The sequence below is a fragment of the Onychostruthus taczanowskii genome, unplaced genomic scaffold (genome assembly GCF_017590055.1).
Source record: "Onychostruthus taczanowskii isolate IOZ18803 unplaced genomic scaffold, ASM1759005v1 scaffold30, whole genome shotgun sequence".
Lineage (NCBI taxonomy): Eukaryota > Metazoa > Chordata > Aves > Passeriformes > Passeridae > Onychostruthus > Onychostruthus taczanowskii.
In genome coordinates, this window is record NW_024500350.1 from 2,145,515 (window position 1) to 2,171,760 (window position 26,246).

Genomic DNA, 26,246 nt, shown 5'->3' on the forward strand with positions numbered 1-26,246 from the left:
TTCCCTGGGGCCAAAGGAGGAGGATGTCACAGGATTTCCAGCCTCCGCATCGCTGTGTGCTTTGAGTACTGGCTCCACCGGCTGGAGCAGCTCCTGGGTGCCAAGCTGCCATGTGCGGGCACGGGGCTGGCACTGATGGCAACATGGTGCCATAGGGCTGTGGCAGCCCAGTCCTCCAGCCTCAGCCTTGCCCTGCTTCCCCTGGAAGCTGCATGGTTGCTGCAACCTCCAAGCTATGTAAGGGCTGGATCCCTGTTTCGCTCCCTTGAGCCCACAGGGTTTTGCTGGCCACTGTTGGCTGCTCTAATTTTTATCTGGGGCTCATTGTTAGAACCATAAAATAAATAGGTACGTGCTGCTCTGGAGCGTCAAACCCCTCCAGGTGTAGGTGGGTTGCTGGGTTGCTGCGTCCCTGCTCGCCCTCCCTAATTAAGTGTTGCTCAGCTAATCCAGACTTACTGACCTGCCCTAATCTTCCCATGCAAGGCCAGTCCTTCACTGCTGGCTCCTGTCATTCATCTCTCATGTTCCCTGTGAGCCTCTCTCATGTTCACAGCCCTGGGTATGTGATGGGCAATGGTACCCCAGGAAGCAACAGAATACATAGTGGGAGATGGTACCCTGGGAAGCAGCATCCCCCCTCGCAGGCTGCCGAGGTTGCTTTCCTGACCAGCAGGTCCCTCTGTGCCCACGCTCACACTGCTCCTCTCACCGTCCCCCCACATCCTGCTTCCCCTCTTCCTCCCATTGACCTGCTGCCGGTTGGATTATTTCTCCCCAGATGCTGCAATCTGCATTTTTCCCAGGTTGAATCTGCCTGGGTTTGTTCTCTTAATCTCTCTAAGTCCTTTTTGTGTTATTTCTGCCCATGTCAATCTGTAGCACATCCACCACAGATTATGTTAATGCACCATTTACTGGGTAAGGCATTATGACAACACTCAGAGTGTCTGTAGGTGCAGCCAGGGTATCTGAGATAGCCCTTCCTTGACTTCCAGGGAACCAGCTGGACATGAGCTAAAGTGCATTGTTGATGCTGGAGCTGATGCTCTGCTGGTCCCCATGTCCCTTAGCCTGGGATAGCTGTTGGCCCCACGGCGTGCCCGCTGCAGGTTCAGGCAGTGCTGGCACTTGGCCGTTGGCCCCCACCGCTATCGGCCCATCTCTTCCCGCTCAGGAGGCGTCCTGTCCTTTCGGAAGGATGGGGGAAATGGAAAAGGCTCCACCTCTTCCCTGGGCAAATACAGCTCCTCTGAGTTCATATCCTGGAGAGCGGAATAGCCAGGTCCCAGCAGGGACGGTGACTTCACCTCCCGGTAACGCGTTTCCCCGGCCAGCTGGGAAAGGAGCCCTTGTATCTCCGAAGGAGCTGCCTGGCTTCCCCACCCGAAGCCTTTCCCAGCTGTTTCCATCCTGGCTGGGGCTGGGGGATGCAATTTCAGCACTCTGTTGAAGGGGTGTTACCACTTCTCCTGGCCAGGGGAGCTGGGCTGGGCTGCATCACTTCGGGGTAGGCAGCCACTATAAACTCACAAATTACTGTGGAGAAGAGAAGCAAGCACCATCCATCTCACCCCATCTGAAATCCTTCTGAAACTCAGAGCAGGAGCATGTGTTTGGCTTTTGCAAGGGTTCAATCCAGCCCCAAAGGATTCCTGTGATGCTCTTTTCCCTGCTTGGCGTTTGTCCCCTCTGTCCCCTGTGGCCATCAAACCTTGGGGTCGGGAGCTGAGAGCTGCACCTTCTTCCCAGCTGTGTGGATGGAGACAGGGTTTCCGATTCTGCTTTTCCTTTCATTGTTCTGGGAGGCTTCACTTTGAACAAACTGCCTGTTTTTTCCTGCTTTGCTTGTGAGGGGAAGCAGCAAGGGGGAATTGGGGCTTTGGATGGGGGTCCTGGAGTAGCTGGGCTGGGAGTGAGTAATCAATGTCTGTGCTGTGTGGGGATGCTGCCCAATGTCTCACCTGCTGCCAGCCTCTTAAAAAACCTTAAAAGTCTGATTTACCCTGGAAAACATATTCCCAGCCTTCTCTAAAGAAGGAAAAAGGCTCCCAGTTGATTCCATGGTCCTGTTGTCCTATCCCTCTTTGCCTGTGGTGGACCTCCAGCCCAGCCCAGGATGGAAGGCAGATCCCTCAACCTCTCAAACTCCCCTGCCTTTGCCATCACCCGCCTTCACCGTCATTCACCATCGTATCTGAACGTGTTGCAGGACAGTACTGCTCAAGGAAGGAAGGAGCCAAGCTGCCAGAGGAGACTCAGACATGTCATCAGCAGAGACAAGTTGGTGACAGGAACAGCTTGGGCTCTGCGTGGCTGTAAGCCCTAAGATTTGGGGCTTCAGCCAGGGGTAAATAGTGACTTGTGTTGAGGTTAGAAATGAGCATTAGGTGCACCTAGCACAGGGATGCTGTGTCCAGCCTCAGGATGTTGTGAGAAGCTGCCCTGAGCTCAGCTCCTGGAAGGTTATTGCACTTGCTAGGGTTATTCCAGGCTGCTGAAATCAGGAGTAGGGCTTGGTGTGACAGCCATCCTGCAGTCTGTGCAGTGTCAGAGCAGGCAGGGCCCTGGTCTGGTCCAGGGCTTGGTAGGTTTCTCAAGGGGTGAAAATGCCAATTACTCTTGAGGAGTTGCCAGATGTTGGTGTAGGGACAGTAAGGGGCTCCCAGCTGCTCTCGTATCACTGCCATTTGCCCTCTGCTGATGGGATTCCACCTCCTTGATTGCAGCCTCCACATCCCTGCCAGTTAACGCAGTGGCTTTGCCCCAGTCACACCAACCCCATAGTGCCTGGCTTGGCGAGGGGCCTGTTTGTCAGCGTTGGTGGGGAGCCCATCCTCAGTGATGCTGCAGAGCCTCAAACCTGGCACAGGCTCTTTGTGGGCAGGAAGGCATTCCTGGCCTTTGGACACCTGAGGCATTTGGACAGCCATGGCATTTGGGCACAGGGATGGGTGCTCAGCCAGGTTTCCCAGGCAGCAGCATCTTAGCAGCCAAATTCACTAACCATCACCATGGGGGAATTAGGGGAGCCCCTGTCTGGGGAGCTGGGCACAGCACTGGGCTCAGTGTTTGGGGTGCAGCTGGTGGTTGTAGCAGAGAGCTGGGGTCAGGAGCCCTTGGCTCTCGCCCAGCCTCTGTTCTGAGCTGGCTGGGCAGCTTTGGTTGAGTTTCTTAACATCTCTGTGGCTGAGCTCCTTCCCTATCGAGGTGGGTGAATCTTCTGAATGTATTGGGAAACTGCTGCTGAAGCAGCCGGTCTGCTGGGAGGCTGCGCCGGGAGGAGCCGGCTGTGGGTGACCACAGCAGACATGCCTGTGGACAGAGAGGTGACAGGGAAGGGTGATTCCTGCGGAAGAGGGATGGACATCACCTCTTTGGGTCTTGGTTTTGGCCAAGATGGTGAGTCTGTCCTGAGCCCTGGCATGAACCCATCATATGCTGAGGCAGGGCCACCCCGGGCCATCACAGGGCAGGTTGGGTGAAGCTGCCACCTCCTGCCACCTCCAGCTCCAGAGGCTGCCACTGCCACTGGAGATGGCTGCTGCTCTGCAGGATAGCAGCTGATTAGCTCCTCCAGCTGGTTTATTGGCTTACCTGGTGACAGTCCCCAGCTGGATTTCATTTTCCCAAGAGGGTATGTGCATGTATTTGGTGTTCAAAGCACACTGTCCCTCTCCCACTGCCCAGGGAAGCAGAATGGTGTTCCTGCAGTGCTCTTGCAGGGCTTTCCTGCATGGAGGGTACTTGTAGCAAGCAGTGTAGGGGTGCTCAGGACTGGATGTTCAGGGATGCTCATGGTACAGGGACACTCAGGGCTGATGCTGTGGCTGGCAATACAGGGATGTTCATGACACTGGGATGCTCATCCCTGCAGCACAGAGAGCCTCATAGCACAGGGGTACTTGCAGCCAGCAGTGTGGAGATGTGATTTCCCAGGACGAGAGGATGGGATGAGAGTCTGTGACGCAGGACCAGCAGAAAGGGTTGTTTTTCTGGCAAGAAGGTGGATCTCCAGTTACAGATTTGTGTGTTGTCATGGTCAGCAACAAAGCCTTGCAAGCGGTGGAGCTCTGCTCTGGCTGCCCTGGGTGAACAAAACCGGCAGGGGTTCACAGCACAGAAACCTGCCTTCTGGAGCCTGACTCCCGTGTGAGAGCCAGGGCAGGAGCCTCCAAAGGGCAGGACTCCACAGGATATTCGGGCATTTCCTTCCCCAGCCAAACCCAGGCGAGCACGTGGCACTGCTTCCCAAGGAGTGCTTCGGAGGAATTGTGTCGGTCTCCAAGAGCTCGGGATGAAGCTCACGGGTGTCCCCGCAGCAACGAGCTCTCCGTTGGAGGGCAGCGGGTGACTCAGGGTGCCCGGTCCGCTGGCACAGGGGTGCTGGGCCGGGCGAGGGCTTGCCTGGCTCCACTCAGCCGGCACAGCCGGCGCCAGGCGAGTGCCTCAGGGGGGTAAATACGGGTTTGTGCCGGGCCGGCTGCCAGCGCGGCGGGTGAGGTGCCCGCCCCGGCCGGCCGCTCCCCTGGTGCCCCCCGCACCCCACGAGGAGCCCAGCCCAGACTGCCATCCCCGCCATAGGAGTGCATCCCGCGGGGAAACTGAGGCACAGGCGAAGGGGGCTGCTTGGGAATGTGCCGTGCGGGGCTGTGCCTCAGTGGGGATCCAGAGGCCAAGGGCCGGAGCCAGGCTGTGCCAGGGTTGAGGGACCCGGTCCCGTCTGGTGCTGGGCGGCCGCGCTTCTTTCGCCACGGCCGGCGGCCGGCCCGACATTTGTAAGCAATTTGCCGGAGCGTTCCGGAGGTGCTTGCCGCTGCCGCTTGGCAGCCAGACGCCGCACAGAAGCTCGCCGGCTCCCTCGAGGCCTCGCTCAGGCCCGGCCCTGCGCTGCGGAGCCTCGTCCTGTCCGGGCAGGCGCCGGGGAGCGCGGCGGGCCGGGGCGGGGAGCCTGGCGGGACCCCTCACAAGGGGTCGTGCTGGGGAGCAGGGCCAGGCGGGGGGAATCCGCGGCAGGAGTTAACCCTTGGGGTGCACCAAGCTGGTTTTTCCCTGGAAATAAATAACCCCTTCAGGGTCTCTTGTATTTCAGCGCTGGGTCCCTGTGCTGGGTCCCTGTGCTGGGTTCATTCTCCTGGGATATGAGTGTGCTCCTGGTGGGGAATGGGGGGTTGCGGGTCAGGCCTGAGAGTGCCCCTGCCCCAGTGCAAACCCAGCGGGGTGATGATGTGGCTGGGAAGGATCTGGCCACACCATCCCAGTGCTGTAGCTGGGTTAACCCTGCAGCCCTTTCCCAGCCCAGCTCTGCAGCCCCCTGGCCAAAGCTGAACGGGCCAGTCTGGGAGGGCTGTGGGATTGGGAGCAGCTAGGCCCAGCCTCTGCTGAGCTCCAGAACATCTGTGTGGAAAAGGATGGGTAGCCTGGGCACCGATGGGGAGAGAAGGGGCTGAAGCAATGTAGGGAAAACCTGGGGAATTGGTCAAAAGGAGCACATGGATGGAATGGGGATGGGGAATACAGGGAAATGTCCCATCAGCTGCCTTCCTGTCACCAGGTCCCTGGAGTTTGAGGCTGTGCAGCAGGATGGCACTGGTGGAGGGGTCCCAGTTGCCTGGCTGTGCTCTGCTTCCCCTCCATCCCTCCATTCCTCTCCTTTCCCGTGCTTGTATGCTGGGGTGCCAAGACACTTTCCCACCCACACTTCACCTTCCAGCCTTGCTGCAAACCCTCCAGCTCTCCAAGCAGTGATTTACCTAGCTGCAAACCAGGGATGCTTTCCCTCTCTGCCCAAGGCAGATCCAAGCATTTAGGAAGACCCTCAAAGGGAATGCCGCTCCTGGCTCTGCTCTTTGTGACCTGCGGCTTTCTCAGCCATCCACACCGTGTCCATGTGGTCCTGCCCTGTGTTCTGGCCTGGCTGGGCTGCTGGAGAAGAGAACAAATTTGAGGAATGTTGTTCAGGGAGATGTGGGTGCTGACAGCTGCCTGGGACACCCACTGTGTCCTGGGACAATCCCAGCCCTGCTTACTGGACCCCACTGTCCAGCTCAGTCCCCTTGAAGGTGGGGTTAGGGGTAGGATTTTTAGGTGAACTCTCCTTCTTCAAACAGTGGGCATTGCTCAACTCCAGGACCAGCCCCCAGGGGCTGTGGGATGTTTTTGTCTCTTTTGGAGGTGCTGGTGCTCAGCCCATCTCTTTTCCCAGCATTGCACTCCTCGTGGTCATCATTGAGGGTCTGCCCCTCCTGCCCTGAGTAAGGACTCCTCTTCCTCCCCGTCTTTTTCCTCCCTTTCCCGACCCTTTTCCAGTGGCAGTTTTCAGCTGCAGATGGTGGGAGCAGTCCCAGTGGTTATGGTTCTCCAGGACTCGGATCAGAAGTGGCCAATTTACAAGTGAAATGTTGTTTTTTCCTGGATGCTGAGGTCAAGGGAAGCGACTTGTCCTTGATGAAGATCCCATGTCCTGAGCTCTTGGGGCTGGGAGGGGGAAGTGGGAGCTCTGCTGAGTGACAGCTTTGGGAGCCAGTTCCTTTGGGAAGGTCTCTTGGATTGGTGGCTGAGGCTCAAAGACAAACAGTCCCTGGGAGAGGTAATTAGGGTGATCCTGTCCTGATCCCCTCAGCTGTGGTGAGGAGTCACGAGTCCTTCACCAGCAGCCACTCCAAGCTCATTTTGTGTTAATTAGGCTGTTTACAAAACACTGTAAATTGCAGTAATGAACACCCCAGTCCTTGGTTTCCTTTAATTATCCATTTGCATGATGAATGAGCCAGGCCCCCTTCAGCTTTTCTTTTCCAGCAGAGGAGTCACACAGCCCAGTATGGCTTATGGGATCTGCCATGCAAGGTGGCAGGGAGAAGAGGGAGAGAGGGAGAAGAGAAGGGAATTGAGGAGGAGAAGGAGAGGAATCTTCAGCCCCAGAGATCTACCTGGCTGCAAGGAAGAGAGCTCCTTTCCCAAGACCCCCCCACAGCCCAGTGGGGTTTGAGCAGCTGTTTCACCCCAGGCTCAGAGCCTGGCACTCGGACTTTGATTTTCTGTAGGAAAAAGCACAGAAACCATTCAAAGCATTTCATCCTCCCTGGTCGGCGATGGGGCTGCCTGGAAAGGCAGAGGAGGAGTGGTGGTATTTCTTGGCCCCCCACATACCTTCTCCTTTCTTTCCCTTTTGACTTAGTGGATGAATTCCAGAGATGTTAATCCGCTCTCAACCCCTCGGTGAAGAATAAAATGTCCTCTCTGTGTGGGAGGAAGGAATCCATTTGAATTAATTGTGGGAAGGAGCAGGGAGCTGGGGGTGAACTGGGGGTGTATGTGAGGCTGTGCTGAGGGTGGGCTGAGCATCCTCTGCTGCCCAGTGGTCCCCGAAGGAGAGGGAGATATGGGCAGAGGGATAGGGATGGCCAAGGTGGCACAATCCTTGGGTCCCTGAAGGGGAGGGAGGGCTGGGCAGGGGAATGGGGATATCCAAGGTAGCACAATCCTTGTATTCACAGCTGAAAGCTTCAGCCTCTGCCCTGGCCATAAAAATGCCAACCATGTGGTCTGTGGGCCAGGCCTCAGTGGCAGTGGCGGGCACAGGGAGCGAGTGGGGGGTAAAATGGCCCCACTCAGCAGTTTTGGTGTGTCAGTGCCTATAAAGGGGAGGGAAGCGCTCACTGTTCTGCCAAGCCAGGGTGGCAGGAGCTGTGGGGTCTGACCCATCCCGGGGGCACACATGGATAGGGCAAGAGAGATCGAGGGAGGAAAGTGCTAAGCTCGAGCTGGGTCAGCCCTCTGAGGGTTCGTGGAGGTGAAAGTGGAGGCAGAGGAGAGTAGAGAGACCCCCGGGATGGGCCAGGCGCTGTTCTGCGCGCTGGCAGGTGGGTCTGGCTGTGGGATGGGGTTCATCCAGGGGCCTGCAGGCTCTGCCTCCTGCCCTGACCTTCACCTCTTGTCTCTGCAGAGCTCCTGGGATCTGCCAAGCGCCTGAATGTGAACTACCAGGATGCGGATGGGTGAGTGCTCCCCTGGAGGGTGCTGGGTGCTGCTGCCAGCCCGGGGGGCTCCTCTCCCCGGTGTCCAGTCAGTCCTGCAGCTCTGGGTATCACACAGTTTTCCAGGGGAGCTAGAGAACACATTAGCATCCCAGAGCCTGCCCGGATCTAAGCTAAGGGCGCTGCTCAATCCCTCCTGAAAATCCTTCATGAATCCCTTCTATGTGCCCCTCTGTGGGGATGGGGTTGAATGGGGATGGCAGCGTGTCCAGCCAGTGCCCCGTGTCCCCCTGGTTGAAGCCCAGAGGAGCACCTGGCCAGCCTCAGCGCCTGCACGTGCTCGTGCCTCTGTTTAATATCCCAAAAGCAAAATCCCATTGTTTTGGGGGGAGTTAGAGAAAGAAAAGATGAGGTTGCCCAGTGACCACAGCATATTTGTGTAGCTCATCACTTCCAAAATCCAAGTACTTAATAAACTGAGTACTGAGAGTTAAAGAAACCACAAGGCTCATAAAATAAATAAGTATGTTATTCTTATTGAATTAACTCTGACCTGTCAGTCATTAGCATTGTTTTTATGTGCTGTTGTTGTACCTAATTTCTACATGTTTTCTTTTGGAGGGCTCTGTAGGAAGAGGTGTCCATGATGAGTCCTAACAGGCCAGCGGGGGGTTGGGAACGTGCAGGATGGCTCTGTCTTAAAATAATACTGTGCAGATGGAGCTTAATAGAAAAAGAATTTAATAGAAGCAATGATCTGATTCTGATAGGGCACAGGGTTTGTGCTTGGGCATCTCCAGGAGGCTGATGGTGGGAATTGGGGTAAAGGGTCTGTTCCCTGCCTGAGGAACACGGGCAGGGTGTTGGGTTTCACTGGGGCACAGGAAGGGGATTATGGGGAGGTGAGACAAAAGCATGGGGATGGCAGTGGTGTCCTGGGAGAGCCATGGTGCTGGTGGTGTCCTTTGCATCACCTTGCTCAGGGCTTGGAGAGGATGGAGAGGGCAAATGTGGGTTTGTGCAGCCACCCCAGGGCAGAGTGGGACCCCACAGGGTTGGGTCAGGGGGATTTTGTACCCCTCCACATTCACACTTTGAAGCAGAGGTTTTGCTGTGGCTCAGGGACATGGTGGGTGTAACTGGAGAAAGGAGCAGTCCTCTGCTGGGGTTAGTGTCCCTCCTGCAATATTGACACTTGCACAAGGATTTGGGGATGCAGATCATGAGGAGAGCCATGCTGGATGAGCTGTGTCCCTGGCATTGAGTTTGGACACTGCAGAGCCCATTGGAGCCCCTTGCTGGTGCTGTCAGGAGCCCTCCAAGTCCCTTGGAGTGGCTCACGGGCTAATCCCCAGTGGCACAGGGACCCCTCTCTTGGCCTTGGCCCTTCACGTGATGGCTCAGGGGGAGTGCCAGGCAGACAGGCCCCTTTCACAGCCCCAAGACACTGGGCTCTTTCATTACCAGCGGCCTCCCACGCTCCGCCATGGGCTCCTGGCAGCCCTGCTGGCATGGGGAGGGGGCAGCTGGCAGAGGGCAGGAGTGGCCACAGGGCTGATGTGTTTGCAGGATGCTGTGAGCGGCGTTGTGGCTGCCTGGCTGCTCCATGCAGAGGGGAGGTGCATCTCTCTCCATCCTGCCTGTGTCCCCCAACAGAGGGCATGGAGTGAGGGACTCCTCCCACTGGGGTTTCCCATGGTATACAGTGTGCCTGCATCCCTCACTGAGCCCTGGGGCACGGACAGCTTGGAGGGATTCATCAGTGTTTTGCTATGGGGAATTTGAGGCACTGGGAGCGGGGAATCTGGAAGGCTGTCGCCATGAACAGCCAGTGACAATCCCAGCCCTCAGCCCATGTCCCCATGAGGGGGGTGCTGTGAGGACACAGTGGGGCTGGGGGCCGGGCTGAGCCCTACCTTATGCCACAGGTTCTCAGCGCTGCACCACGCAGCCCTGGGCGGCAGCCTGGACCTCATCTCGCTGCTGCTGGAGGCACAGGCCACCGTCGACATCAAGGACAGCAACGGTAAGGGGTGACCCCCAGGCACGGCCCCTGCGGCCGCCGGCTCAGCCCCTGTGCGGGCCGGGGGCCGTGTCCAGCCCTGCTGAGCCCCACTGCCCACAGGGATGCGGCCCCTGCACTACGCGGCGTGGCAGGGCCGCGTGGAGCCCGTGCGGGTGCTGCTCCGCGCCGCCGCCTCCGTCAACATGGCCTCGCTGGACGGGCAGATCCCGCTGCACCTCTCGGCGCAGTACGGCCACTACGAGGTGGTAAGTGAGAGCCCAGAGCCACCGTGTGCCCTCCGTGGGGCTCTCTGGGGTACTGGGTGGGGGCAAACCCTGCCGTGCCGGGTGGGAGGGAGGCTGCAGGGTGATGCTGAGCCCCTGCACCTCGTTGCTCCCCTGCAGTCGGAGATGCTGCTCCAGCACCAGTCGAACCCGTGCCTCATCAACAAGGCGAAGAAAACCCCGCTGGACTTGGCCTGCGAGTTCGGGCGGCTGAAGGTGGGTGCTGTGGGTTCTGCTCTGCACCAAGGGCTTCTCCAGGGGCAGCTCTGGAAAACACTGGCTCCTCTGGGAGCAAAGCACAGGGTCTGGCCACAACTGCTCTCCTTCCACCACAAGACTCAGAGCCTGGCAGACAGTACCTGCCTCCTCCCGTGGCCAGACATAGCCGGATCCTGAACCTGGGAGCTGTGGGTTTTGCTCCTGACCTCACAGCAGGACAGTGTCAGACTGGGAGTGAAGCCAGCAGTTGTTGCTCCTGGTTCTCCACAGTCTTCCCCCACCCACCCCAGCTTTGCTTACAGTTAAGCATGGATAGGCTGAGCTGGCTAATCCCAGCAAGCTCTGAGCATCCAGCCCTGCTCCAGGTCCCCAGAACAGTTCTTGGGGACAGGGCCACACTGTGCTCTGGGAGACCCTGGCCCTGCCAACACCGCTGGGGTGGCCTGGAGCACAGCCAGCCAGACTGCTCTGTGCCCCACTCAGAGGGGACCAGGAGGATATTTCCATTTTTGGAGTATCTATAATGTCTGCAGCTATAAACAGGGCAGTAAAAATAACTGTTCTGTGCCTCTGGGTTGCCCTGAGATGCTGAGAGTCGCTCTGGGCTGGAGAGACTGGAGGTTTTTAGGGCTTGGTCTGAAAAGCCTGATTATGGGAAGACTATTTCTGGCTGTTGTGACCTTTAACAGCCCCTCACGACAGTGTGGCCATGCCAAACACTGTCCAGCTCCAGCCAAGCCTGGGGCTGTGGATGGCAGGGAGTGGTAGGATGGGGAGTGGTGGGCTGGCCCCAAGGATGAGCCCCTCAGTGGGAGGGTGCAGGTGGGGGTACCTGCACCCTGTTGCTTACCAGTGTCTCATGCAGGTGGCCCAGCTGCTGCTGAACAGCCATCTGTGTGTCGCCCTGCTGGAGGGACAATCCAAGGATGCCACTGACCCCAACTACACCACTCCACTGCATCTGGCAGCCAAGAACGGGCACAAGGAGATCATCAGGTAATTCCCTGCCTTATGCTGGAAAAAACCCATCATGGCTTCAGTCCCACTTCCTCCCAAACACACCTTCCTCCTGCAGGCTTCAGCCCCTCATCCCCAAAGCAAGTGCAAGGTTTGTCCACTTCCTATCATAAAGCAGCCAAGTGCCTGGCCCTGATGTCCATGTCCCCTGTTCATGTCTTTCCCTTCTTCCTACCAGGCAGCTGCTGAAGGCTGGGATTGAGATCAACAAGCAGACAAAGACAGGCACAGCCCTGCACGAGGCTGCACTCTACGGCAAAACAGAGGTGGTGCGGCTCCTGCTGGAGGTGAGCACGGCGGGCATGGGCTGGGGGACAGCCCCTGGAGGCCACCCAGCACCCCTTCCCCTTGGTCCCTTGCCTCCCTTGAGTCTGGTGGCAGGCAGGGAACTGGCCTTGACCGTGTCTCCTCCTGGACAGGGTGGAGTCGACGTGAACATCAGGAACACCTACAACCAGACAGCACTGGACATTGTCAACCAGTTCACCACCTCACACGCCAGCAAGGACATCAAGCAGCTGTTGAGAGGTGAGGTGGGGATGGCACTGAGAGGGGTTTCTTCCCGCTGGGACCTGCCCGGGCTCCCAGCGCTCCTCCTGAACAGCCTAAATCAGTGCCAGCATCCCAGTCCCCTCTCACATGTGCCCCCATCCTACATGTGGGGCAGTGTCTGGGGATTGAGGCCTTTCTGCAGTATTAATGTTTTCTTCTCTCCTCTTCTTGCTCTTGCTTTCTCCTTCTGCCCTCCCTGGACTCCCCTCTTTCCTCCCTACGCTCTGGCACCTCCTTTCTTCCTCTGTCCCTTGCCTTCAGAGGCATCAGGAATCCTGAAGGTCCGAGCTTTGAAGGATTTTTGGAACCTTCATGATCCAACTGCTCTCAATGTCCGAGCAGGAGATGTCATCACGGTGAGGCTGCTCTCTGCTCCCCATCCCCCTGCCCCTGCCCCACCATGGCCCTGGGTACCAGCCCCATCCCTCTTGTCCCATGGCAGGTCCTGGAGCAGCATCCAGATGGCCGATGGAAGGGACACATCCACGACGCGCAGAAAGGCACCGACCGGGTCGGGTACTTCCCCCCCTCCATTGCTGAAGTCATCAGCAAGCGGACAGGTCAGTGGCCATCCTGAGCATGCTGGGGACAGTCCCCTGTGCAAAATCTTCCCAGCCTTCCCAGCACCTCCTGTCAGACAGGCCCTGCAGCCCTGGCTAGCTAGGGGGAAAGGGAAGGACTCAGGGGCTGTCAACATGGTTGGGATACTACTTTGCGGGTTGTGGCTCAGCTCTCTCCCCTGTCCCTGCCTCCTGCATGAGGTCTGACCACGTGTGTTTTGTCTTTGAATGCAGGCATGGTTGTCCCCCGCGTGGCACCCGCGCAGCAGCGCCAGGGTCCCCCTGGGGCCCTCCCAGTCCCCCCTGGGGGGCTGCAGCACCTCCCCGACGAGTGTCCACACCCGGCAGCCCCGAGCGGCCCAGCGGCCTTTGGTCACCTCACCCTAACCCGGATGGCCCCAGGCCCTGACAGCTCAGGTCAGGGGAGCAACTGGGGAGGGAGAGGGGCTGGGGACCTTCCCCTGTTCCCAGCCCTGCCTGGGCAGGGGCACAGGGAGAGACTCTCCTTCCATCTCTCCATGAGGAAGCAGACAGATGAGAGGGAGCAGATGCAGGAAAAGGGAGTTCTGGGGAGCCCTTAGAGCAGCCCCTTCTCTCCCTGTGTCTCAGTCCTCTGTGTGTCCCTTGCCACCCAGGTCACCCTGTCTATGTTGTGCATGCTGGGAGGCGGGAGGGAACTGGCGCATTGTCTGTAGCTGGAGGGATCTTGTGGGAGATCAGTGGCATCAGTGTGTTGGCACACCGGTCCTTGCTGGGGACCTCTGTGCCCTGTGTCACCCCTGATTCTGGGGAGCTGCTGACAGGCTCCCTGCTTGCCCCAAGCAGCAGGAGACAGGAACAGCGTGGGCAGCGAGGGCAGCATTGGCAGCATCCGCAGCGCCGGCAGCGGCCAGAGCACCGAGGGCACCAATGGGCAGAGCACCAGCATCCTCATCGAGAATGCCAGGGTAGGCACCCTGCTCCCCTGTGCTGCTTCCCTGTGCTGGCTCAGGCTGGAGATAGAGCCCCATCCCCTTCCATGCCCCTCCTAGCAAAGGAGGGGGGTATCCTCCTAGCTGGAGTTGAGTGTCCTATACCAAACACTTGCTGCCAGGACTCAGCAGGGAGATGCTCCTGGGGAGACCCTAGATGTTCCCCCAAGCACAGCTGGCCTTTTTGAGTGGAGCTGGATGCTGTGGTTGGCATCCCACAGCATCTCCATCATATCCTGTGTCACCTGAGAGGACAATAAAAGGCCCTGAGCCAAATCTTGCCCAGATCTTTTGCTGGGGCCAGCCTGTTGCTGTGTGAAGCTGTGACCAGCAGCCTAGCATGGGAACCACCATTCTGCTCTTGGGGGTGTGACAAAGCTGGTCTCCAGAGTTTGGTTCTTTCTCCACTAACTCCTCCTCTCTCTCAGCCTCTGCCCTCCACCGGTGACAACCTCCAGCAACACCTTTTGGGATCAGAGCCACACAATGGGACCTCTCTAGCAGGTGAGGGCTGTCACAACTCCATGGGGCCTTGGGGACAGCTGTCCCCACAGCCCTAGGTGCTGTTCGCTGTTCAAGTGCCCCTGTAACAGTTCTCCTCTCTGCTTTCTGCCAGGGCCACAGGGCCTCCAGACCCCAGGCAGCTGCCCCCCTGGAGACAGGGTCTTCTCCCACCAGTTCTTGCGTCCTGAGCAGCTCCTCGAGGGGAAGGTAACTGGAACAGCTGGGGAATGGTGTGCTGGCTGAGAGGGCCATGTTTGGGGCACTCAGCCCAGCTCTTATTGCATCAGGGACATGGGGAACTGGGTCTTCAGGACACGAGTGGGTCTTTCCCAGGGAGAACCTGTCATCTTGACTGGAGCAGTCAAGTTCTTCCAGCCCCTGCAGCCACCGTCATGGGCTGTTCTGTGTCCCATCCTCTTCCCAGGATGCAGAAGCCATTTACAACTGGCTGCGTGAGTTCCAGCTGGAGTCTTACACTGTCAACTTCCTCAATGCTGGCTACGATGTCCCCACCATCAGCCGCATGACCCCAGAGGTGAGGCAGGTCCTTCCCCACCCAGGGCTGGCAGCTGTGTGTACTCACTGCCCCGAGCTCCCTGAGCCACTGCTGACCACGGCCCCACTCTGCTCCCCTTAGGATCTGACAGCCATCGGTGTGACCAAACCAGGCCACAGGAAAAAGATCTCTACGGAAATTGGGCAGCTCAGCATTGCTGAGTGGCTGCCCAACTACATCCCGGTGAGTCCCTGGCACTGAGGCTTTGGTCACCCCCTTTCTTCAGAGCTCTCTGACCCCAGGACAGGACAGGATGGGGTCTGTAAGTGAATAGCTCTGACTGCGTTAAAGCAGTCAGAGACAGCCTAAAAACAGTCTCCCAGGCAGGGAGGGGATGTGGAAGGTGCTGCCCGTTCCTCAGTGCTCATGGCAGTGGCTCTGTGCTCTTTCCAGGCTGACCTGATGGACTGGCTCAGCGCCATTGGGTTGCCCCAGTACCACAAGAAGCTGGTGAACAACGGCTACGATTCCATCACCATCGTGACAGACCTGACATGGGAGGACCTGCAAGAGATTGGCATCAACAAGCTGGGTGAGTCCCTCCTGCCATGCTGGAGTGGCCCAGGGCAGCCAAGTTTCCCACCCAGGTCCCCACGCCCCGTTCTCACTCAGGCTGGGAGGTGCAGGCATGTCCTGAGCACCCGGAAAGGGCAGATTATGGCTGTCCCTAAGAACTCTCCTTGGCCAGCTGGAGCTGAGCCCAGCTAGGTAGATGCCAGCAGTAGTTTGTCTCCTCCCATAGGCAGGGTTTAGATAACCCCAAGGCCTTTGCCCCATGTGTGACATAACTACTACTCTTATTGGCCTGGAAACAGGCCTTGGGTGTTGGAGCTGACGCAATGTCCCTTTCCTTCCTGCAGGCCACCAAAAGAAGATCATGTTGGCTGTCAAGAAGCTCAGAGACCTCCGCAAAAGCCTCAATCAAGCAGAAGCAACTCTGGCAAGACGCAAAGTCCCCGGTTCCCTGGACATTGTCACCATTGAGTCACTGGAAAATGGGGAGTGCCAGTCCCCACACACGCTCAAAATGACAACCTTCCAGGACAGTGAGCTCAGCTATGAGCTCCAGACAGCCATGTCCAACAGCTGCCACGACACACTCGGCATCAAGAGCAGCCAGGGAATGTCACGGAGCCAGGAGAGCATCGGGGTGCGGTCGCGGGGCTCAGGGCACTCGCAGGACAACGTGCTGTCCCGGCGCCTCTCCAGCCCCTCTCAGGAGAGCCTGGGCAGTGGCGAGAGCAGCAGCAGCAGTGGGCAGTCCTGCGCACCCCCCCGCAGCAAGGAGAGCCCAGCCAGCCTGCCAGGCCGGCCCAGCCCCGAGTCCTACGGGAAGCTCGTGTCACCCGAGGGGCTGAACGGCTTTGCCAACGGCGGCGGGGGCAGCCCTCTCAAGGAGAGGAACCTGCCAGAAGGCACGGATCAGTATGCCCGGCCCGTGGCTCAGAAAGGAGCTGGGACTCCAGCAGTCACTCCCTGTACTCCTCCCCAGACTCCCAGCAAGGGAACAGCCCCATACGTCTTCATGTACCCACATGTCTCCCTGAAATCCCCAACGGCCCCGAGCGTCCTGGGAGCAGAGCAGACCAAGGCCCTAGCACACCCATACCCAACCATCTCCCCTGGACAGAAGAGCAGCCTGCAGACGTCAGCCCAAAAAGGCTTCTCCTACCTGCACAGCCAGTGTGGCCCTGCAGAGCCACCCAGCATGGCCTCCACGACTGGGGAGCATCACAACGGGGGCGAAGGCTTGAAACACAAGAAGCGCTCGCACAGCCTGAACCGCTACGCGCTGTCGGATGGGGAGCATGAGGAGGAGGAGGGGGCCCCCAGCAGCACCCTGGGCTCCTACGCCACGCTGACGCGGCGGCCGGGCCGCAGCCAGATGCCGCGGGCCTGTCTGCAGGCGGATGCCAAGGTGACCCGCAGCCAGTCCTTCGCCATCCGGGCCAAGCGCAAGGGCCCTCCGCCGCCGCCGCCCAAGCGCCTCAGCTCCGTGTCCAGTGCCCTCGCTGCTGAGGCAGACGGTGAGCAGCCCCCCAGCCCCGAGCACCAGCCCACAGCCCCTCAGGACGTGCTTGACGCAGGTGCCATCCCCAGTGACGCTGGCTGCGGCAGGACAGTGAAGAGCCTGGCGGCCGCGCTGGAGGCAACACCAGCTGTGAGTCCTTCCAAGCCCCTCCTGGCCCCAAAACCGCTGCACCTGACTCAGGACTGTCTGCCCCGGGCAGATGTGGGTGAGGGGCCACACGAAGGCAGTGACGCCAGCAGTGCCACACTTTCCGATGGCAGCAGGGACCCCTTTGAGAGCGGCAAGCCACGGAGACGGACAGTGAGTGAGCCCAGCGCTCCTATGACAGAGGCGGCTGCGCAGGGTGAGCAGGAGGATGCCTGCTCAGACACAGAGGAGGAGGCCAAGCCGGGGGTCTCCTCTTCATCGTCCCAGAACAGCTCCAGTGAGTGCATCCCCTTTGCAGAAGAAGGCAATTTAACCATCAAACAGCGGCCAAAGCCCAGTGGGCATTCCAAGGCTGACGTGGCCGTGTCGGACATGGAGCCTGGCTCCCAGCCAGCAGAGCCCCAGGGCTCCACTGGGAAGGAGCCAGCAGCCCCTGCTGTCACCAAGGAGCCGCCCGTGCTGGAGTTCAACCTCACCGAGTCGGACACGGTGAAGCGCCGGCCGCGCTTCAGGGAGCGGGAGCCGCTGCAGGCGGTGCTGAAGGCGTTCAGCATGGCGGGGCAGGCAGAGGCGGGGGGCACCCCCGCACCCCAGTATGCCCAGGCCCAAGCTGTGAGCATCGCAGGGCCCCCCACCTCAGCGCCAGCAACACAGCCCACGCTGGCTGGGGATGCCTTTGATGATGACAGTGTGGAGTTCAGGATTGCTGAGATAGAGAAAAGCATCTTGTCACTGGAGAAGGGGATGAAGAAGGCACCAAGCCCCACCAAAGCCCCCAGCCCCACAGAGCTGGTTGGCACGGCTGTGGTGAGGACACCCACTCCAGGTATGGGGGCTTGTGGAGCTGTCTCCAGGGTGGTGATGGGGCTCCCTCCCATGTTGGTGTGGGAGGTGAGGAGGACCCGTGCCACCACCTACCATGAGTCCCCTTCCTTTGCAGATGTCCCTGCCAAGCACACCTCCGTGGCATCCACCAAGCTCGTCTTCTCTGGACCCAAGACCATCTACCAGCAGGTCCTGCAGCCCTCCCGCCACACTGTTGCTCCCTGGGCAGCCACCGAGGCGGTGCCGGATGTGATCGGGTCCCTGCCCAGTCCTGGCTCACTGACGCTGGAAGCAGGCAGCAAGGTGTCAGCAAAGCCTTTGGCAGCTGCCCCGGGGGCCACCCTGGCCCAGCAGCGGCTGGAGCAGACCAACTCCAGCCTAGCTGCCACGCTGCAGGCGGCTGAGAAGAAGATCACAGTGGAGGAGGCAGAGAGGTGAGGGAAATGCTGAGGCTGGGCCTCTCGAGGTGGGGTTGGAAGGGTCCCAGGGAGGGCAGGAGAAAGGCTGTGCATGGGCACATCATACCTGCACCACAGAAGTCACACATGCTCAAGCCCAGCTCTGTGCTGAGCTTCTGCTGCTGGGTCAGATCCAGCCTGGCCAAACCTTCCCCATCAGCACCTGCAGCCTTTGAGCAGTGCTTTGACTCTCTCCCTTTCCTCCCCAGCCACCCTGGAACCGTGCACTCAGCCAAGAACATCTTGGAAGACATCAGCAACATGTTCGACGACCTGGCCGACCAGCTGGATGCAATGCTGGACTGAGGCTTGCTCCCTCCTTCCCCTCCCCAGCCCTGGCTGCTCCAGCAGTGCTCCTCGTGATGGGGGAAGAGTGGATCCAGCACTGAGCGGTGCCTGCAGGTCTCTCCAGCCGCCTCCCTTCCCCACACTTTGCACTGCAGCTGAGAACAAAGCTGCCCTCCTTGCCCACCCTTGGCTCTGTGTCACATGTGACAGCGTGGCCTTGGGCCGGTTTCCGAGGGGGTCAGGCATTTCCCACCGACTGGCAGCAGGAGGAGAGCCCAGAGGGGCTGCACATGCAGTCCTGGAGGCCACGGAGAAGCCCTTGCTCCCTTGCACAGAGCTGAGGAGCCTCCACAAGGGACCTTTCTCTTTCCCTACTGCATTGTCAGAGTCCTGCGTCTTATTATTTATCCCCTGCCAACAATGTGTCACAGGAGAGACCTCCCTGGGCAGCCGCCACGGAGCTGGCAATTCACTGTGCAGCCGCAGCCCCGGCCAGGCCTGACAGCAGCTAAAAGAAGACAGGGCTTGTTGCAATTTGGCAGCTTGCGGAGCGAGAAGGAACCTTTCTGCTTTATTTGCCGCTTTTCCAAACGCGTCAGCATCGGGCAGCGTGGAATCCGAGTGGATCGAAATCCCTCCAGTGGGACCCAGACCCTTCGAGATGGGGCTGGCACAGCCTGCAGAGCAGCGGATGTTCTGCCACGGCCATGCTGGACATGTGAGCCTTCCTGCCCCTTCCCACAGGGATGAGGATGGTAATGGCAGTGCCAAAAACCTGGGAATTTGGGCCAGTCCGTCTGGATCGTGCTGCTCAGTGGAGTTTGCCCTCTGCCAACACAGTGCCTACGTAAACCCCCACCCTGGTCCTTCCAGAGTGCAGCAGCAGCATGATTAATGCTTTTTACATTCTTTTCCCCGCTCCCTTATCCCTTTTTCTGGGGAGAAAACAGTCCCTTTTCCCACTGCCCCTCCCTGCAGGGAGCTGCTGGCACAAACCCCGCCGTGAGCATTGTTCAACAGTAGCAGCGTTTGGGACGTGATCCTTCCTTCCCTGCGGCCCGGCGGGGGAGCTGACCCCGGATGCACCGGGGAATTGGGCTCAGGAGCAGCTCCCTCGCGACCCGGCGCGGCCGCAGCCCGGGGAACGCAGCGAGAGCTCCGCAGCCAGGCGGGAGGAGCGGCTGCATCGCTCCCAGACAGATTTCTCTCGCAGGATCTGCTCAGTAGTGCATGGCTAAATATGTCCAAGAGCCCCGAACTTGGCTCGCGCTCGGCATGCCAAGCAAATGAAAGCATCAGAGCACCAGAAGGGAACCGAAGATTGTGCTGAAGTGCCATTTGCTACAAAAATTCCAAACAAAGGGAAAGAAAATTCCATGCATTTCCCTTTTCTTAAAAAAAAAAATAAAAAAAATCACCAATGCAAACCCAAACTGGAGAGGGAGAAGGTGGCTGAGAAGGCAGTTGCTTCCCAATCCTGCTGGGAGTTTGCAGCTGGACTGGACTGTTACAGCCCCTTGTGCTGTTGGATGGGAAGGGGAGCAAAGCCCATCTGAACATTCCTGAGGGTCTCTGCTCCTGAGGGCAGCTATGCCGTGGCTGGGCAGGCAATAGGTGCCAGCCTGGTTTCTGGGCTGGAAAGCAAAGACAATAAGCCCTGAAAAAAACCTAAAATCCCGTTGTTTGGGACTTGAGGTCAGTGTAAGGTAGGTAAGACACTTCTTGCCTGGCTCTGATTTCTGTCCCACACTGAGTGCATCACTGCCTGTGTCCGAGTGCCACATCATGGACATGATGTTTTCAAATAGCTACAACCAGTGGCACTTTATAAAGAGGTTCCAGAAACCTTTTTAATCTGATTTTTACTCTCACGAGTCAACCTGGGACAAGCCCAGTTGTTTTTTTCCAATGTTGATAAACTGTAAATGTTTTTTTTTTAAAAAAAAGACCAATGTATATATTTTAAATGTGATTTATTCTATATATTTACTAACCAGAACTGCAAGTCTTGGGTCAGGGATAAGAGGACACTGGGGTGCAGCTGCCGCTGTCTGAGCCACCTGAGGGCAGCACAACGCTGCTCTCATTGTCAATAAGGGAACTAAACATTTGATTTTGCAGAAGAATGCCTATTTTTTGAGCTCTAGATCTCTATTTTGAAGCTACTGTATGGTGTGTAAGTTATGTACACTGCAACTGGGACTAACTGACCCCAGCTGCACCTGCTCTGTGCAGCGAGACAGTGAGGGGAAAAAATAGCCCGTGTAATCACCAGACTGACAACAGATTTTAAACCATCTGCTCTGTTTGTGTTAATCATGTGTTTTGTTTTCCACTAACATCCATTAAGATTAAATTCTATTAAACAGTGGGGCATATTTTACCCTTTTGATAGTTTTGCCTAGTTGTGTCCTTTGTGTGAAATGGGACAAACTTGTCTGGTACTGCTTGAAGGCCATTGAGGATCAGCTTTATCCTGTCCCCTGAGTGCTCCAGGGTTCCTCAGATATTCTCCTCTGGTGAGTCCCAGTCACCCCCAGTGAGGGTGATGTTCAGTGTGAGTCTCACCACCATGACAGTAAGGTGGTGACAACGCCGGTGTCCCAGTGCCCGGCTCTGCCATGTGCACCTCTGCCATCCCCATGTGCCAGGCAGAGCATTCCTCCCTCCTCCTGCCTGCTCAGAGTGTGGCCACTGTCACCCCAGTGCCTGCTTTGCTCAGGACAAGCAGCCCAGGCCTCCTTATCCAACCACAGCTTGTCTCCAGTGCTCCCAGTGCCTTTTCCAGCTGACCCCAACCTTGCAGCCATCCACACGGATTCAAACTGTGCCTTGACTGAAGCAGTGCCTGGGATCCAGGAAACCAAACTTACTTTGTAGGAAGAGGCTTTCAGAGTTGGACAGATTTGCCCAAAGCTGAGCAGAGACTGGGAAAAAGGCCAGAGCTGGATCCCAGGAGAATCAAGCTCTCAGGCTGTGTCCCTACAACAGGAAAATCACACCCTCTGACCCCAGCAGCCACAGACATTTTTACCTCCTTCCTTTGCTGGGTGCAAACTCATTCTGAACTCTTGGGTGTGTTATCCAAGACAATCATTTATTGCCGTTCATATACTGGATGCTTGTGGGTCTGGGTTTGTTTCCTTTTTTTTTTTTCTTTTTTATACAATTTACAAGTTTTAATACAAATGAAATATTTTTACATACATCCCAAAAATTTTAATATAAAATATACAGCATTTAAAAACATCTTGATGTAGGAAACTTCCTTCTGAAGCCATGCACTCTGACCCTTAGACACTTCAATGGCTGAGGGAAGGGTGGCACTGGCAAGACCATCTTAAAGGCTCCATTCATACATTTTAGCTCCCTCCAAGTCTAGCTGGGGAAGGAGGATGCAGGAAAATAAACATTTGTGATCACCCAGAGGAGGAAACCTTGAAGGTGACTTCTCTAGAGGAAGGTGTGGCCAGCAGGAAGCCCTGGAATTTGCTGCTTTTTAACACCTACAACAGTTCATGGCACAGGACAAGAGCTGAGGTCTGGGTAGGAGGAAAGCTGGGACAGCAGTGAGCAGCTCTGTGCTGCCTCTGACTCCAGCTCAGCTCAGCCACAGAGGAGATCATACCCCATTTGTGATCCCACCATGGCGTCAGGAAGGAAAGCTGATTTCTCAGGGGCCACGTGTCCCAGATCTGGAGCTGGCATTCAGTGAATTGAGGCAGAGGAAGGTGCAGCTTGTTCTCCCTGAGCCCTCTGCAGGTGCCAGGGAGTGAGGGCACAGTCCAGCCTGGCTGCTGTGGTGCAGGGGAGGAGCCCTGTGCTTCCCCAGGGAGCTGCTGGCTCCCTGTCCCGTGCAATCCTGCCAGCATGGGATCTCTACATCCACCCCTCAGCTGCAGGAACTGGGTGCAGGGCTTGGAAAACCCCCAGCTGCCCCCCTCCAGCATCCTCAGAGTGTCCCCAGAGCTCAGGGGTTGGCTGTACCCAGCTCTGCTCCTCTGCAGGGTGAGGGTATTGCTTAGAGACACTCAGCCATATCTGTGCTCTCTGCTTAGGCTGAAAAGTGAGGAAGACAAGATGGAGCAGCAGGGCAGAGTTTGGGGGTTCCAGCCAGCTCCCTGCCTGCCCAGGAGGGATCAGCTGCCACTTGTTAATCTCAGGTACCAAAGAGGAAGTAACAGCCAAATATTGTAGTGTTAATGTTGGGACCAAAACCAGGGCCGGGATTTACCAGCTTTAGTCAGTGTGCAGAACTACAGTCAACCTCCATGACCTGCAAATATTCTGGTAGCCAAGCCTGTGTGCTCCTGTGTAGCCCTTGGCTGTCAGCCCACAGCAGGACCAGTGCTCCCAGTACAGAGCTCAGGAGTTGTGCTGCACTGGGGCAGATCACAGTTTGCCACAGCCCTCAGGGGAGGCAAACAAAGAGACCTCCAGAAAAACACTGAGCAGATGTTGCCCAGGGAGGCTGTGGCTGCCTCATCCCTGGAATTGTTAAAGGTCAGGCTGGACAGGGCTTGGAGCACCCCAGGACAGAGGAAGGTGTCCCTGCCCATGGCAGGGTGCCCATGGCAATGGGTGGAACAAGATAAGCTTTAAGGCCCCTTCCAACCCAACCATTCTGTGGTTCTGTGTGAAGGCATTAGCACAGAGGGGAGAGACTTCCCAGCACTATCACAGACAGACATGATTGGGCGGGGCTCCCTGTGCCTTGGGGAGCAAGAACTGGATGCAGCACAATCCCTGGGATTGGGAAAGGAGCCATTCACCAGCTCTGCATTAGTCACAACTGCAAGTTGCAGATATCCTGCCTGGAAAGATATCCCCTCCCTCTAAGGCAGGATAGTCAGGACTCAGGCTTTATCTTGAGCTGTGGTTTTCTCAAGCAGGCACATTACTGAAGCAGAACAGCAGTTCGGATCACAAACAGGACAACAGCTATAAAACCTCCCTGGGGGCTGTTAAAGAACAGAAAAGCTGGTTCAACAGGGCTGCAGGAAGCTGAGCCATGCTGGCTCCCTGCAGGCAGGCAGAGCTGCCCTCCCTCTGCACCAGAACAGGATCACAGGCAGCTTTTCCCAAAGCCCTATCTCATCCCTCTGCTGACACCGCCAGCACATGGCTGTGACAGCGACACTAGAGGGCAGGGCTGGCCCAGCCCGGCTGTCCAGAGACCCCTTCCCACTGTCCCCTCGGGAATGTGAGCTCCCAGCACACTGGGGACTGCACGAGGAATGGCTCCTTTGCCCAGGACACAGGGCAGGGAGGTGGGGAGGGCACGCACAGGCATGCACACACAGAGAGCAGGCTGAAGTGGAAAACCAAAACGGGTTTCAATAGAGATCTCCTGCTTCAGCAGCCCTACCGGTCCCAGATTCTCCTGCCAGGCCCAGGAAACCCATCTGTTCACAAAGAGGAAAGGAGCCACTTCATTTTAGCATCACCATGATACTAACAAATACCTCCAGTAATAAATAAATAAAGAGCAGCCTGAATAGGCACCAGAGCTTGCAGGTTCCTGTGAGGATACCTGGTAGGCTGGGAAGGGGCTGCATACCTGTGGGGGTTCCCTGCCTGGGGCCCCGGGAAGGTGCAGGTGTAGTTTTTCCAGGAGGCTGTCTGGTTTGCATGTGTGATGGAAAATTCCCTGAGCCTTTGGTGCAGCCACTCTCCCAGTAGCTGTTTGGCCCTGGCTCCAGGGAACTTGAGCTGAGTGCTTTTAAAATGGTGAATTCATCCCCAACTTGGTTTCAAACTGCAATTTCTGCCTCTTCTGGTAACGAACACGGACCCTGGAGAAGAAAGAAGAGAGTCAGTATGCAGAGGGGTGAGAGATTAAGGCTGTTCCACTGCCATTCCTGAGCTGCTAGCCCCAAAAAGCAGGGAAGCCTGTAGTAGCCTGGGAAGGGAATCAAATCCAGAGAGCAGCCCATGGTCTCAGTCCTACCCCATCCAGCTAAATCCCATCTCCAGGCACAACAGACACGGCACAGAAAGGTCCAGAAACCCTTTGCAGGAACTGAGATGGTGTCTCCATCCCCATCAGGGTTCCCTGCAATCCCCACTTTTCCTCCCAGCCCATTTCCTGAATCAATGTTCATTAGTGTTGACTGCCACTCTGGCTGTTCCCTGTGCTGGGAAGAACAGCCAGCCACTTTGCCTGCTACTCATTCTTGGCTTCAGCCACTTCCCCTGAAAACGAGTCCCACAGTCCAGGCTCTGTGTGAAGGCACATTTCCTCTGCTGTGATTCAATGCCTCTCTGTCCTCATGGGACAAGATGGAGAGAACAGCCCTCCCCAATTCCATCCTGGTGTTGCATAGACCTTGGCTGTCTCCCTCCCTTTGGTTTGAGATAAGGAAATTTTGTTCTCCCTTCCTGCTCCCAGTCACTGCCCTTCTCTGACCCTCCTTCCTCCCCTGCACTTCCTCCCTGGGAGGTGGAGCGTGGGCCTGCCCACAATGGCCAGGTGATTTACACAATGCAGTCAGCTTTTTCTTTTTGTTCCCCACCCTGTTCCCTGGGCATCATTATTTTTTGCAGCTCAAGGCCAGGCTGGAAGGAGGCTTCAGCCCTTTCTCCCCATCCTCCCTACAACCCCCATACCTGATTTCATGCAGCTTGACAATCTCATTGATGATAACCACAAGGACCAAGGAAAGAAAACCCAGGAGCCATGCGACTGGAGAGATTGAGACGTGGTTAAAGGTCAAAGAAGAGTTGAGGTTTTCCCAGAGTTTCAGGTCCAGCACAGTCTGTGCCACTTGCCCCAGCACTCTAAGATTAAGAACAGACACAGCAAATCTCAGCAGACCTGACAAGCTTCCCAGGATCTGCAGATCAGGGTTCAGGCCCAGATGAAATGCTCACAACAGAGACCCTTCACCACCTTCAGCAGTGGAGATCAAGTACCATGTACTTGATTCTCCTCAGCACCAAGAAACTGGTGCTGGAGTGGGCCTGGGGCCCTCCTTGCTCCAGCACCCTGGAGCACCTTCCCAGGGCCTGTGGGTACTCACACAGCAGCCACAGTGAGCGTCCACCAGCGGTTGGAGAGGGGGCTCTTCTTCCACAGGGGCTTGGTGCGATGGACATGGGTGATGGATATGAACACTGCAGAGAAAAGGGGATTATTCAGCATCACACACAGATAGAGCACTTCACAAGGTACATCAACACCTGTTACTTCTAAGGGATATGGGGTTCATGTCCCTGGAACCAGCCTACCACTCAGGGCTCTTTCAGACCAGGCTCCTCACAGCAATTCCAAGTCCCTGGAATGCAGGTGGGGCAGTGCAGTAGTTGTACACTGTGAGGTGGGTTCACAGCCTGGCAGCTAAAACAGAGCAGGCAAAGGCCCAGGTCTGGGGAGTGGGACAGGGTGTGCCCTTGTTCCAGGGCTGCAACAGAGGAAAGCTCCAGCCCAGAGAGAGATTTAGCCAGAGACCCAAGGCTGTCTGTACAGCACCGAGCATTTGCTCAGCTTTTATTTGGGCTCTTCCAAACAGCTGCCAGGCAAAGCACCCCTGCCTTGCCTCGGTGGTCTCAGGGACACCAAAGTGCTGCAACCCACTCTCTCCAAAGACAGAGATCAAATCTGGAAGCGTTTCTGTTGGACTGGACACCTGCACATGCCAAGACACAGTGCTCTGCCAAGCACCATGGGACATAAAGGTCAGGGAGCAGCTGGACCTACCCTGCCAGGCAACGGGTGCAGGTGATGAGGGTCAGCCAGGAGCAGGCTCCACACCCCTCCAGAGGGTTTAAAAAGGCTTCCAGCTCTCAAACAGTCACAGCTGCATCAGTCCCCTTTGTGGTAAGGCAGTGGGGTACTTCACAGAACAGCAGC

The 26,246-nt window shown here is 57.2% G+C and overlaps 2 protein-coding genes across 8 annotated transcripts in view; one reads left to right on the top strand and one right to left on the bottom strand.

Annotated features, from left to right (window-relative positions):
• CASKIN2 (CASK interacting protein 2) overlaps positions 1-20,788 on the top strand; it is a 33,842-nt gene extending 13,054 nt beyond the window's left edge. The window contains exons 1-20 of one of the 4 annotated variants that reach the window (XM_041409365.1): positions 7,789-7,862; positions 7,946-7,997; positions 9,905-10,002; positions 10,102-10,247; positions 10,386-10,481; positions 11,350-11,480; positions 11,680-11,788; positions 11,921-12,029; positions 12,315-12,409; positions 12,496-12,613; positions 12,848-13,030; positions 13,439-13,560; positions 14,013-14,088; positions 14,201-14,295; positions 14,513-14,623; positions 14,726-14,827; positions 15,038-15,176; positions 15,505-17,649; positions 17,764-18,082; positions 18,316-20,788. In XM_041409365.1, the coding sequence (XP_041265299.1) occupies positions 7,832-7,862; positions 7,946-7,997; positions 9,905-10,002; positions 10,102-10,247; positions 10,386-10,481; positions 11,350-11,480; positions 11,680-11,788; positions 11,921-12,029; positions 12,315-12,409; positions 12,496-12,613; positions 12,848-13,030; positions 13,439-13,560; positions 14,013-14,088; positions 14,201-14,295; positions 14,513-14,623; positions 14,726-14,827; positions 15,038-15,176; positions 15,505-17,649; positions 17,764-18,082; positions 18,316-18,412 (4,374 nt within the window). In that variant the 5' untranslated portion in view covers positions 7,789-7,831 and the 3' untranslated portion in view covers positions 18,413-20,788. Of the gene's footprint in view, positions 1-7,788; positions 7,863-7,945; positions 7,998-9,904; positions 10,003-10,101; positions 10,248-10,385; positions 10,482-11,349; positions 11,481-11,679; positions 11,789-11,920; positions 12,030-12,314; positions 12,410-12,495; positions 12,614-12,847; positions 13,031-13,438; positions 13,561-14,012; positions 14,089-14,200; positions 14,296-14,512; positions 14,624-14,725; positions 14,828-15,037; positions 15,177-15,504; positions 18,083-18,315 lie in introns of those variants that run through there. The other 3 variants (XM_041409364.1, XM_041409363.1, XM_041409362.1) reach the window with 3 other exon arrangements.
• Positions 20,789-20,912: 124 nt separating this feature from the next.
• Positions 20,913-26,246, bottom strand: part of TMEM94 (transmembrane protein 94) — a 50,828-nt gene continuing 45,494 nt past the window's right edge. For 3 of the 4 annotated variants that reach the window (XM_041409368.1, XM_041409367.1, XM_041409366.1), the window contains 3 exons: positions 25,417-25,510; positions 25,004-25,174; positions 21,473-24,189 (listed from right to left, as the gene is read on the bottom strand). In XM_041409368.1, coding sequence (XP_041265302.1) covers positions 24,117-24,189; positions 25,004-25,174; positions 25,417-25,510 — 338 coding nt within the window. In that variant the 3' untranslated portion in view covers positions 21,473-24,116. Of the gene's footprint in view, positions 21,377-21,472; positions 24,190-25,003; positions 25,175-25,416; positions 25,511-26,246 lie in introns of those variants that run through there. The other variant, XR_005953031.1, reaches the window with a different exon arrangement.